Below are 13,850 nucleotides of genomic sequence, written 5' to 3'. Positions count from 1 at the left end.
TCTACACTGTTTTTTCTAGGAAGGCATCATGATGTTAAGATGCAATTTTGTCACTGCTCAAAAGAACCTGTCCAGCTGCGAAAATATGGATTTTGGCCTGGGTCACCAACAAAACCACAGGTTGCTTTTGATCTTGAACTCATGGAGCTACTAAGGCTACTGCAACTGGTCCAGCTGCGAAAATATGGATTTTGGCCTGGGTCACCAACAAAACCACAGGTTGCTTTTGATCTTGAACTCATGGAGCTACTAAGGCTACTGCAACTGGAGTGTCAAGTGTCAGTCAAAGCATTTACAGAAATGCTAAAAAATAAGTGCAAAGACATCCATGAAAGTTTTTATGAGGTATAATTTAAATATTTATTCTACTTGTGTTTTGATTAAGGTTTTCATTCACTTTCTCAAAAACGTATATTTGTAAGTACTAACCAGTATGATTCTAGAATTGTTTGAGTTAAAAAAAAAAGGTCAACAATTTAATCTGGTCTGCGACTTCTTGACCATGTTCACTGTGCAAGAGTGCAAGTGTTATACAAAACCTCGGACCAAATATGCCCATTCCTGTGCCTGGCTGAAATCTGGTTACAGTTTATAAAATGAAAATGTTCAAGAAACAATCATAATATTATTATAGTGACCCTGAGTCCAAGCAAAAACTGCTTACTTTGTGGAAGGGTCCATATGCATTACAAATGGATAAAAGCACAATATACACACTGACACATTTATTTATAGTATGTTTTCGTTTTTGAAAAACATCCCTGCATGCATGTCCGCAGATCAAGCTTTGTCTTGAATGTCTTTTTTGCCAATGCCAGAACTACCCTGAACTAGTCTCAAATTCAAAGTTCACCTCTGAGCTGCTTGGCGATAATGTGTGCTTTGCATTGGATGATGGGACCACAGAGTTTCCTCTGACTGTTCTTGGAGAAACCATACGTAAATAACTTTATCAACTTCATCATTGTTGGATAATTTTCTCAGCTTTTTTTCATTCTTTACCCACCCATTAAAAGTGGCCTCACTGACTCAGAGTTCACTTGCAGCCTTTGACTTGGCTTAGACACACTCTTCTGTTAAGAACTAGAGGTCAGAGTTCCATCATTCCAACAAGTTTTATAGAGCTATGTCAAAAGGAGCGACCAGGAAGTATGCAAAGTCGTGACTTGACACCCTATTGACACCTCGAGTCAGGCCACCCTCAAAAACATTCCTTACTGAGTTATGACTCGGCGAGGGGTGCAAAAGGTCTCTAATAGTATTGTGCTCCTTCTATATTTATTTCCCAGTTAAAAGATGTATACAAGATTCTCATCCAAGAAGCTGTAGCTGAATACAGATTTAATATATTTACCATACAAAATCTGAAAAATGTTTGTTCAGAATTTGATAATGGTACCATCTGCCCTGCTTGTCCTTCAGTAAGTTTTGCTTATTTAAATTTTCTGCATGTCCAGTGATATTTCTTTCTTTCTTCACCTAACTAAATCGTTGGGTAATCAGAATGCATCAAAATATTGGTGAATATTGAATCCCAACTTTAAAATTGTTGTTGAAACATTTCTTCCCTCAGAAATTTGTATATATTCCACTCACAGTTACCAAACATGGCTACTCTACCCTGGTTTTGTAACAATTAACATGTTAATTATGTCAATACCTTTTCAGGCAAAACGTTTAACATAAATAGACAGTTTGTGGTGGGTTCATTTTCACTTGCAAAAACTGCATAATTCTTCTTGTTTTCACTGCCTTCACATGCCTCATAGATAATTTGAAATCAAATCACCGTTGACACATGAATACATAATTAAGTTTGTAAGCAAGCTACAAATACTCATTATTTTTTGACATGGTAACATGAATGTAAATAATTCTTTTCAAAAGTTTTTAGATGATACAACAGATGGATCTAATGTGAAGATGAGTGACATTGCTGAATCCATCCATCCAATTCTTTGACCTACCGGTACATTGACTGGAGCTTAAAGTGATACACATACGCTCTGGGATAATGTGCAGAGTGGAATAGTTTTGCTACTATAGTTCGTTGATGGCAGGGGAATCACTAAATTTACTTTCCCAGTAAAAATGTGAAATGAACTTTGTAATTTATAATGGCTTAATTCCATTAATATTTCAGAAAGAATCTGGTAACCTGGTATATTCGATTGATGCTGATTTCCAGCTAGTAAGAAAGCGCTCATCAGGCTGTGTTTATGGAAAAGCAAAACATGAAGGTTATTTCTTTTTGCCACAAGATAAAGTTGACATTTTTGTTGAGTCGTATAACCTAAGAGGTGTAGATATCACCACAGATGTAAGTACCAAATTTTTTTATTTTATCATTGTGTGACTCTTAAAACTATTATGTGGCTCAGCTCAGTATATAAGGTTGATGGTCTACTTGTTGGCTACCCTAACCCAAACCATGATACCATCTGTCACAATTCAACTTAAAAATGACTTGAGTTCTGTTCTTTTCTGGAGAAAGATCACATGTCTACATTCCAATGGTTCTGGCCATAATATATAACATTATGGATCAAGATAGCTGACTTGCACAAGTTTTCATTGTTATCATTTTTTTCTATAAAAGGACACATAAAATAATTCATTTATTAGTCCCCGTTGGAACAATATTTAGTGTCTGTCCAGAGTCCTATTTCAGAACCTTCCAAACTGAATCCATTCATTTTTTGCATGTGTCTAATGCATTATGTGGAACATATGCATATGCATTGGTTTAGTGTTGATCCAAGATTGCTGAGTCATTTTTTTTTTAAATGTATTATCATAAACATGCTCTGTCATATTCATTCAATTTTTGAATTGATATTTAAGGTGTACATTATTTTGGTGAACATTTTGTTTGGTGAACTTGACATATTCTCAACAGCCAGAACTACTTTTTTGTTGGTTAACCATGTTTTGTCTTGGGTGTACATTGTCTAACATTTCTACCACAATGTTCTTGTAGGCCAGCAGAGCTATTTCGGTCATCAGATCTCTCATTTGAAAATGTGGTATCTTTATTATATTATACCAGTATATTGATGGTGTTAATCCATTGATTTGATTGGTCCAAACACAAAATTTGCATATGCAATCCATGGTATATTGGCTGATAATGCACGGCTAAACCAAGTGGCCCTGGAACATGAATTGACTACAGGTTTAATACGGAAATACATAAAACCGGTATTATTTGATTTTTAGGGAAATATAGTGGTTGAATTTTGGAAGAATATTAAAAAAAATACTGAATTAAAAACATCTGAAAAGTTATATAACTATAATATTGCTTTTTGTTAATGGTGGGATCCAAGTTGTGAGCGTCGGTCGTTGGGTGATTGTCGTTCGCCACACAAACCTAAACCACTGTCCCTCAACACCGTGAGGTGCCTACACGAACGCCAGAATGCTATGTTCTCAATGTTGTTACTTTGAGATGGATTGCGAACTTCCAACAAAGAAAACATGATCTTTAAGTACAAGATATAATTGAGGAATTCAATGACATAAAAATGCAAAAAACTATGAGTCACAGGCAAAAATGTATGCCACCAATAACAACCGGTGTCCGGTAGCGGCAGCTGACAAAATTGCAGTGCACCCGGGTAATTGCCATCTGTTTCAAAAAACACGGGACAACGCAAGATTCGACGACGATATATGGTATTGTAATTCTCCACTATGGGTAAATAAATTACAGGAGATGATGAAGATAATTTCGAAAGCTACAGATTTGTGACGAGTGTTCACCAACCACTGTATTAGAGCGACGGCGTGCAAAGTCTTTCGGCCGGAGTTGAGACAAGGCATATCATGTACGTGTCACAAAAACGATGCGAAAATCCGATTTTACACCATCAAACTTACCCCAGAACAATGACAAAACTTGTCAGTCATACTGTCACAAAACTTTGGTTATACCAAAGGTATCCAGGTCAGATGTTGGAACTGAGGTCGCTGTGCCGGTCGCCGTACATGATACACCACGTCCCGGCGCGTCTCAAATTTCGGTCGAACCAAGTACCGCTGAACGTCAAATATCCACAGTTACAAGTAGTATGTTGAGTCACAAAACCGGTTTATTTCACAACTGTACTTTCAATGGGCAAATTACAGTCCAAATTGTACAAAAACCGGAATGAAAACGTGGAAAATCCGTTGTTTAAATGACCCAAACTGTACACGACCCTGTATTTCAAATCGCGTTGTGCGTCAGTAAAAGGTCAGAAAGGTCATCCTTTGTTATGCTAATTTGTGTGTTTACGCTGCTCTATTCAACGTGGATATGTTTCATTTTTATGTGGAATAAAAATTAGTTTGTATTCAATTTGAACTGTGTTGCGCATGTAATTTTTGTATGCATTCAGCGTACAACTACATACTATTCTTATAAATATTCATGTTCAAGGGCCATAATCATGATCTTTTAGTAGATGAAAGTATTAGTAAACTCTTTTTTTACAAGTTTTATCGAATTGTCAATATACTGGTATAATATAATAGCAATAACCCCCGCCGAAGTTGGGTATACCACTTGATATTGCACAATTCACTCCATATATGCACTCGCCTGCGGCTCGTGCATATATGTCGTGAATTGTGCAATATCTCGTGGTATACCCGCCTTCGGCGGGGGTTATTGCTTAAATATACTTTGTTTGTTTTTAGTAAAATTTGGTCATACATTAAAAATGATGAAGTGCATGTCTGTGACGATTCCATTTGTGATCTGATAAAAATGGCTGATTGGCAGCCTCTTGTTTATTGTTGACATGTTTTTTTCTTTCTTTCAATTATTCATGACTTGTTAGTTTCACAATCAAATCAAATTTGGTCTATTGTAGGTACTCTTCCTTTTTTGCCATACTGTTAATCTCTGATACTCCTGTCTCATATTTGTGTTGTATACATCGTAATACACCCCCTTGTTTATTTGTAGGAATATCAATGGTTGTATTAGGCATGCATAACATATCTGCTAATTGCAGTGAGAAGTGTGTTCTTAACAATGGCTTGTTGTATAATTTGTCAGTAAAATATGACTTACATTAGCAAATATATCTAATGCTGTCATTTACTCAAAGCATATGTGCTACTATTATTCAAATATGGTAATGTAATTATTATGACATTAACATCATTGGACTGGATAGGATGTGTAACTTCCATACAGAAATTTATTTTAGTTTACTACAGCTTCATAACATTGACTGTGTTATGTTATGACTTGTTTTTGTTATCTGGGCAAGCTGAAAAATGTACTGGATTTTCTAGCTTGTGATGTTACAAAGATGACCTGGGAATGATCACTATTTGTTAAAATTGTTGTAATGTTTCATATTTTTATTTTATTTTTTTAATATTGTTTTATTGTAAATATTTTATTTATTTTTAGGAATGTCATAATTTCCAAGCAGGGAGTAGTTTACGCTCTAAAGGAAAAAACAAAAAATTGGATGAAACTGCATTGTTTGGTTCTATTTGCAGGCATACGTATCCAAAGTACTTCTTCAGTCTTAAATACGGTGAAAGGTGAGCCCTATCCCTAGGTACTTTTTTACCTAGATCTAGTTTACTGTTCATAATATGACTTGCACATCTACTGTTCAGCATAATGCAATGGATAGTGTATTCTAAAACATAGTTGGCTAGCATCAATGCAAAAGTGTGGTCATACTTGGCTCTGATTGATTTGATTACATTTTGTTTTCAGACATGCAAGTTGCTTTGATATATTTGAGTGAATTCGGTCATTGGAGTCTGTCTGACTAGATTAAAAATATATCTTCTAAGTGTAGTTTAGATATGCTATTTTACTGAAACTGACTCTATATATCATGAATCAACTTGACCATACTCATTATAAAAGGTAATATCGTATAGTTTAAAAATCAAACTATGTAACTATTCCAATTGGCGCAATTTCAATGGTGTTTTTCATTCACATAGTTTTCAAATTACTAATAAACTATTAGCCATCTCCAATACAAACACACATGTACTTCATCATCAAAATGTTCTCTTGAACATTTACTAATATCAGTCTTTTACATAAGCACACATACTAGTGGTAGAGTATGGTAATCTAATAATATTTAGAACATATTATGTACAAACAACTTTTTCGTGCACAAAATGATTTTTTTTCTGAACTTTGCCAAATTTATTGCATTATAAATGCATCTGTGACAGAGGCGAGCATAACTGTATGCTGGGTCATTAATATACAACTACATTTGACCATAAGCCACACCTCTATTGTTTGACTAATGCCTGGCACTACTAACAAAGTACAGTATTATGTTTTAATTGGAATTACGTTAAATTATTAAATCATTTATGTGTTTATTTTTCAGATTGTCATACTCTGTATTTCTAATAGAGAATCTTTTGTTACATGGTGGTGTAGGTGATAAGAAAATGCACATTTTATATGACATTGCATGCAAATTGGAATCTCATCTGAAGGTACATTAATGTGTAATTTGGATTTTGTTGTGTCATTTACAGTGGAATTGTATCATCTTCAATCATCTTAGTAATTTCTTTGATATGATTTATGTAGATACCTTGAGTGTACTTCTATCAGATTTATTCATTTTATGTCATTAGCATTAAATCTCTTTTTTAGCGATTTGTTTCTCTTTTTTTCTTGAAAATTATGTACAAATATGTACAAATTGGGCAGATTAATCAATCGACTAAACCTTATTATGGGGGGGAAAAATTATTATTCACATGGTTTGATCACCATCTTAGATTTTCAGCAATTTTTTTTTTGTGTGTCTCATGAGTGTTTTACCAATCAACTTGCTTATTGTGCATGTAGCATGTATGGCCAAAGCATTTTCTGGGAAAAATAACATGTATATAATAATATCGATAGGTGCATATTAAGGCTTCTTCAGCCCGTCAACGCTTTAATTTTTTATTTACAATAGACTGTTTGTACATTTCTCCCGCATATATTGATAAGTTTTAATCAAATTTATTTATATTACATGAAAAAAGACAGTCAAAACACTTTTTGAATATATGTTTGCTTACAAGTATATAATAATATGCTTGCATTTTTTTTTGCATTCAAGAAAAATAATCGAGAAGATTTATTAGCAAATATATCTTTTGCTGTTCCAATATTTCACTGTTATGGACACGACTTGAAATGCCAGGTAAATGCCATGTAATGTATTAGTTTAGCCATGTTTAGGTGAAACAAGAATATGATTATACATATGCCATCAATATTGTACTCTAATATTGTATGAATAGGTGTAATAATCTGAATATTTCAATTACAGCTTAAATATAGCCCACGTCGAATTGAAGGTCTTGGTCTCACTGACGGTGAGGGGATTGAAAGATTGTGGTCCTACCTAGGACAGTTTTCATCTATCACAAAAGAAATGTCTCCTGAAAACCGAGTTGATCTTCTGACAGAAGCACTTTCATATCATGGTATGAAAGTAAAATCTAAAATTGGTAAATTTTTTAACTTTCTTATCAGATCTAATTAAGCAGTAAGTCATTGCTCATCTTGGCATACCACAGGGTTTTGCACTTCTGTAAAATCTGTACAAAATCTTCTGTCTTTCCCTTTTTCTTTTTGTTAAAAACCTGTTTTAATTTTTTCCAGGAAAGTTGTTGGTGAAAAAACTGAACAATGCATATGCTACTATAAAAAATGTTGAAGAAAACATTAATAATATGTTACATAAGCTTGATGGTTAGTCAACATTTGCTATATAAATAAAATCATTCTCAATGCTCTCCACACTCCTAATCTATACTATTTTGAAAAGATATTAATAGCACAGCTTTCCTAATCGCTGGCATTGCTATTTTCAGGAGAGCCAATATTTGCATACCAAGCCATTGTCAAAAAGCACACCTGATATGTATAACTTTTTAGCCAAAATGGTAACCAATGTCTTATTCACTAGTGTGTTTTATCATTACTATAAAATACAAACAGCACTAAAGCAAAGCAAATCAAATTAATGACATTTGTATATCTATACACATAGGCATTGATGCAGACTGCATTAAACGATGGGTTTCAGAAGAATCACTGTATAACTCAACTCTACTGAAAGGTAATGGCTGGTTGTTTATAAAATGCTCCATGTGAAACAACTTCTGTAACGAGGCTATAACCTTTTCACCACCAGTTCCCTATTTTCATCACAAATTAACTAAAAAGTCCTGTTTATTTATTTCCTTTCAGGAGATTGGGTCAAAAAGGCATATTTTTTTAAGTAAAAACTGAAAATTAATTCAGATTTTGTCTTCAAAATCATTTTTATAAATATTGAATAAAATATAGGAAAAATTGCAGAAAATTTTCGGGTGAGAAAGTGGGTGGTGAATATGTTGAGTATGACAGTAAAGTACTGTATTTACACTACACTCATGCTGTTAACACTGTATTTACACTACACTCATGCTGTTAACACTGTATTTACACTACACTCATGCTGTTAACACTATTTACATCACACTCGTGCCGTTAACACTGTATTTACACCACACTCATGCTGTTAACACTATTTACATCACACTCGTGCTGTTAACACTGTATTTACACTACACTCTTGTTGTAACACTGTATTTACACCACACTTATGCTGTTAACACTGTATTTACACTACACCCATGCTGTTAACACTGTATTTACACTACACCCGTGCTGTTAACACTGTATTTACACTACACCCGTGCTGTTAACACTGTATTTACACTACACTCTTGTTGTAACACTGTATTTACACTACACCCATGCTGTTGACACTGTATTTACACTACACCCATGCTGTTAACACTGTATTTACACTACACCCATGCTGTTAACACTGTATTTACACTACACCCATGCTGTTAACACTGTATTTACACTACACTCTTGTTGTAACACTGTATTTAGACTACACCCATGCTGTTAACACTGTATTTACACTACACCCATGCTGTTAACACTGTATTTACACTACACCCATGCTGTTAACACTGTATTTACACTACACCCATGCTGTTAACACTGTATTTACACTACACCCATGCTGTTAACATTGTATTTACACTACACTCTTGTTGTTAACACTGTATTTACACTACACCCATGCTGTTAACACTGTATTTACACTACACCCATGCTGTTAACACTGTATTTACACTACACCCATGCTGTTAACACTGTATTTACACTACACCCATGCTGTTAACACTGTATTTACACTACACCCATGCTGTTAACACTGTATTTACACTAACACCCATGCTGTTAACACTGTATTTACACTACACCCATGCTGTTAACACTGTATTTACACTACACCCATGCTGTTAACACTGTATTTACACTACACCCATGCTGTTAACACTGTATTTACACTACACCCATGCTGTTAACACTGTATTTACACTACACCCATGCTGTTAACACTGTATTTACACTACACCCATGCTGTTAACACTGTATTTACACTACAACCATGCTGTTAACATTGTATTTACACTACACTCTTGTTGTTAACACTGTATTTACACCACACTCGTGCTGTTAACACTGTATTTACACTACACCCATGCTGTTAACACTGTATTTATACTACACTTGTGCTGTTAATAATATGCAATACAATTTTTGTTCTTTAATATTACATTATGTTTTCCTCACTATGAAAACAAAACAAACAAATAAATATATATATATATATATACTGTAATATTTTGCATTGAAAAATATTGAAATAATTGAGGTCTCTGTAAATTCAACAGAAAAGCTAACGAATGAAGAGGAATATGCCCTTCTTTTGAACAAGTTCAGGTGAGTGCAGCCAGTTTTTGTGTTGTATTCTGAAAAGTTGGGTGCTGGAGTTGGTCACATTATGAGTGTTGTTTAGCGAGGGTGAGAGATTATATTAAATTTCTCTCAACTTGTGTTATAATATTTAGGTTAAACTTTATTGGGATGCCTTGTATAAGTGAAAAAGAAATTATTTTATTGTATTTTACAGAATACATATAGGAATTATGAAAGCTTGTGACAAGACTTCTTTCTTTTTTTTTTTTTTAAATGAGACACCCAGAGATTTGCTGTTTCCCATCATAGCAACTGTTTGCACAGCACCTTAACCTGGCAACATTTAATTGTATTGGTGTTTGTTTTCGTTTTTAAATCTAAAAGAGTGTTCTTGTTTGTTTTTCAGTTCTGTTAACATGGTGAATGAGGTTGACAGGTAAATGACCTTTTTAATACCTCTTGACATAATGAAATAAACTACTTTTTCCATATTTTGAGTTATGTAGCCTTTGCCTTTTATTTTCTTTGAAATGTTTGTGTCTCTTGAAAAAAATAATTAGAATATTTGTCAATATATATTTATAGACTGGAAGAGATGCTGACTAAACATGAGAAGAAGTGTAGAATATCAGAACGATGGTCCATTACATCTGATATATATACTACTATGCTGTCAAGTGCGAAGAGGAAAACTCAAAACAACATCTTTTCTCAAATTTCTATACTATCTAAGGAAAGAAAATATTTGTTGACACTTGTGAAAAAATATGCAGGTAAATCATTTTCCTAAATTTTTAATAGTTATTAATAAAGATTATATACTATAACCTTACATACTTGACTCTGATAATGACTTTTATTTTCTAGAGCTTCATTCTTGTTCATATTATGTGGTCATCATTCTTTTCTTGGTTGTTTGTGGTCCTTAGCAGACACAACAAATCATTGCACTTCTTAATGTACCCCTAATGCTTATAAACCATATTAAAATGATTGTATTTTTTTTAATAATTATTTTAACAAGTGTACCTGACTGCTGCTACATAGCCATCAGCATCATCAGCGTTGACCTTTCTTTTAATTAATCTAATTAGTCTTTGCATTTGACTCTAAATAGGATCTGAATTTAATTTAATAAACTCTATTCATGTTTGGCTTGTTACCGTGCTTCAAATTTTAAACATGTATAATATTTCAAATTATTCTTTGTAATACACAGATGGACAAGGAGTCGCCATTAGGCTATCAAAGAAAATAAAGAAGGCAAATCAAAAGTTGCAGTCTTTGGTTATCAAATATAATCTGGTGAGAGGGGAACGTGATGAATTGACCTTGGAGCAGGTTAAAGACACAGAATCACCACTGTGGAATGTAGGCTCATCTGAACAAGTGACTGCAGCAACAAAGCAGGAGCTTGTTACTGATTATTTAAAATGTCAGCGTGCAAAGGAAGAAGTTATTCTTTGCCAGGAAGAGATGAAAAGGGTTGTTCACTTTTTCCATGACCAGCGTCGTATTCTTTGGCACTGGCTTATCGAAATTCGTGAAACTGTAGAGTCTGGATATGATATGGGTTGTATCGCGTTAGTAACTAACAAATACAATTGTATGGGCAGGACTGTTGCTAGTCTTACGGAAATGTTCAGTCCATTTGTTGACCTGAACATTGATATAGTTAGTGAATTGACACAACATGAACCAGTATACCATCTGGAAGAAGTAGTTGAAGAAAGTGATCCATTGTATGGGGATCTTTCTCTCTACCTTGATCAAGAACTAGTAACTGAAAGTGACATTGAAGAATGTGAAAGTAGTGATACCAGTAGTGATAGCGATAGTGATGCACAGTACTTGTTACTTGTTGCATAAATGTAAAAATTACGAGTGTCAATCTTGTTAAAATGATGTTTCGAAGCTCAATTAATGGTTTTTATGGTTACAATAACTCAAATAATTTTTATCTGATCATTTTTGACTTGTCTGTATCATCAAAGATGGAAAGGAAATGTATATTAAGGGGAAAAAATCTGTCTTGTGTTGTCGTTAATTATTGTTATTGTGTGCACAATAGCTTTACTAATTCTATTCCAAACTTTATCAAACTCGGTCACCTTATTCAACAGTATAAAATCTTCCTTTAGTATGAACAACAGATGTCCTGTATGAAAATATCATGCAAAAATTGGGAAAATCTGATAAAATATTTTGACGGTTTCTACTTGACTGCTCGCTGGTGCTACACATTCAAAGGTCTCAGTGGAAATATGCATTGTTGTATGTGTTCAATCTTGTAATAATATCATTGGTAATGTATCTCCCAAATCCCATGGGAATACTAGACTGGGTTTTCCAAACCAACTCATGGAGATTTTATGCACTGTCTGATACACATTTGCAAACTTACCAATAAAATCTTTACAGAAAACAAGATGTAAGAAAATCAATATAAGCACTCTCATGAATTAGGTGCCAAACTTTTGATCAAGATCTGAAGCTAATAGAAAATCTCTTTAGTCCAAAGTTATCAATTTAAAGATTGCTGTGTTTGAACATGGAGATTCTCGGGAGGCAACAGTACTGTGACTTCTCTCCCCATTGGACACCAACTAACTATTTTAGTTGATTTGCATACAAAACAGAGCTTGCAACATGATAGCTACTATTATTTTACTTTTCAAATAATACAGTAGTTGTACAATGAATATAATAAGGCAGTTCATATTTGTCTTGGTGAATCATTAATTTATGACAGACACCTGTACAAAATATTTGGACAAAGCCAGCTTTTCTTGCATCTTTTATGATTCTATGATAAAGGGAATAATATTATATAACAAGGGTCACCAGAGTTCAACTATGTTCAAATTTAGAAATGTTATCAATCAGCATGAAATGTCAACCAAGTTAAATTTGATGTGACCAGGAAGTGCAATTTTCAAGATATGAGGTTAAATTTGGCTGAAATTAAAACATTTCTCATTCTATAAGGGACATTAAGATAAATATAGTACATGTATTTCGTCAAAACCCTACTTGTATTGTCATCAACATTTTGTTTGAACCTTTTGCCATGTAAAATAATATAATGAAATGTAGCATCAGAAGTCTCCTGTTTATAAGATATGCAAGTGTTGAGCTTTAGTTGCTGATGGTTATTCTTACAATGCATTCGGTTCAAATACAATATTTTGTTGTGTAGCTTGATCTGGAATGTAATCTGTCAAGTGACTACTGTATACAACATGTCAAGCTGCTTATTTGATGTACTCAACACTTGTTTAATAGTGTTTCATAAACATCACACAAATACATGTATAAATAAAAACTGTCCTCTACGTTTATCATTGTGATTTTTATGTAACATAATTTAGCTAATCTATTTGATGCCTTGTGCAAAATATGCAATTAGTCTTTCTGGTAACCCCCATCTCGGAGTCTTTTTCACAAATATCTTAATGTAGGTTGATATCTTGCTGGCATCATCCCTATGCGTTGTGTTCTTTTCCTAGCCGTTTGTGATAGACCCTGTGAGAGGGATGTCATACAACTCCTGAGACATAATATAGTCCAACTTCCTGTGTGCAACTTTGGTTATAATAGAACTCATGAATTAGCATCTAGATTTATTTTCTGTTTTGCTTTTACGCTTTTTAAAGTGTGTGAAGAACACAATGGGGGTCTTTATGTTTCTCAACTGCTGGTCAGTTTTCAATGAAACTTGGCTCATGGATGCTCTGTGGCATTTCCCAGAATAGTTTTATGGTAAAATCTGGACATGTTAATTACCTAAGTTGCATGATACAGTGGCGGATCTTGGGGGTGTATTCTTCAGACATGATTAGTTCAATATTGAAAACAAGGCCGTGGCTAGTCGGGGGGGGGGGGCAACCTGAGTTTGGGAGTTTTTTTTTAAAAAAACCTTAAAATAGAAAAGTTTCGAGTAACCACGTATTTAGTTTGTACACGATTTGAAATAAAACATGGTAAGCCAATTGCGTGTACTTTATTTATATTTATTACTGAGCGCTTTGAC

The 13,850-nt window shown here is 33.9% G+C and overlaps 1 protein-coding gene across 1 annotated transcript; it reads left to right on the top strand.

Moving 5' to 3' along the window:
* Window positions 1–22: 22 nt before the first annotated feature.
* Window positions 23–13,158, top strand: LOC144359893 (uncharacterized). The gene is made up of 13 exons (XM_085503933.1): window positions 23–345; window positions 1,290–1,421; window positions 2,144–2,320; window positions 5,411–5,547; window positions 6,372–6,483; window positions 7,104–7,187; window positions 7,317–7,497; window positions 7,652–7,741; window positions 8,043–8,111; window positions 9,793–9,841; window positions 10,224–10,253; window positions 10,403–10,590; window positions 11,037–13,158. The coding sequence occupies exons 1-13, from the start codon at window positions 40–42 to the stop codon at window positions 11,684–11,686; spliced, it is 2,205 nt and encodes a 734-aa protein (XP_085360059.1). The 5' UTR covers window positions 23–39; the 3' UTR covers window positions 11,687–13,158.
* Window positions 13,159–13,850: the final 692 nt, after the last annotated feature.

Source organism: Saccoglossus kowalevskii, chromosome 9 (genome assembly GCF_978046115.1).
Source record: "Saccoglossus kowalevskii chromosome 9, keSacKowa6.1, whole genome shotgun sequence".
Taxonomy (NCBI): Eukaryota; Metazoa; Hemichordata; class Enteropneusta; family Harrimaniidae; genus Saccoglossus; species Saccoglossus kowalevskii.
This window is presented reverse-complemented; position numbering and strand designations above follow the sequence as displayed.

Coding starts and splice junctions, on each gene's coding strand:
- LOC144359893 (XM_085503933.1), top strand. CDS start 40: ATGCAATTTTGTCACTGCTCAAAAGAACCTGTCCAGCTGCGAAAATAT. Junction 9,842..10,223: donor CTTCTTTTGAACAAGTTCAG/GTGAGTGCAGCC, acceptor TTTGTTTTTCAG/TTCTGTTAACATGGTGAATG. Junction 10,254..10,402: donor ATGGTGAATGAGGTTGACAG/GTAAATGACCTT, acceptor ATATATTTATAG/ACTGGAAGAGATGCTGACTA.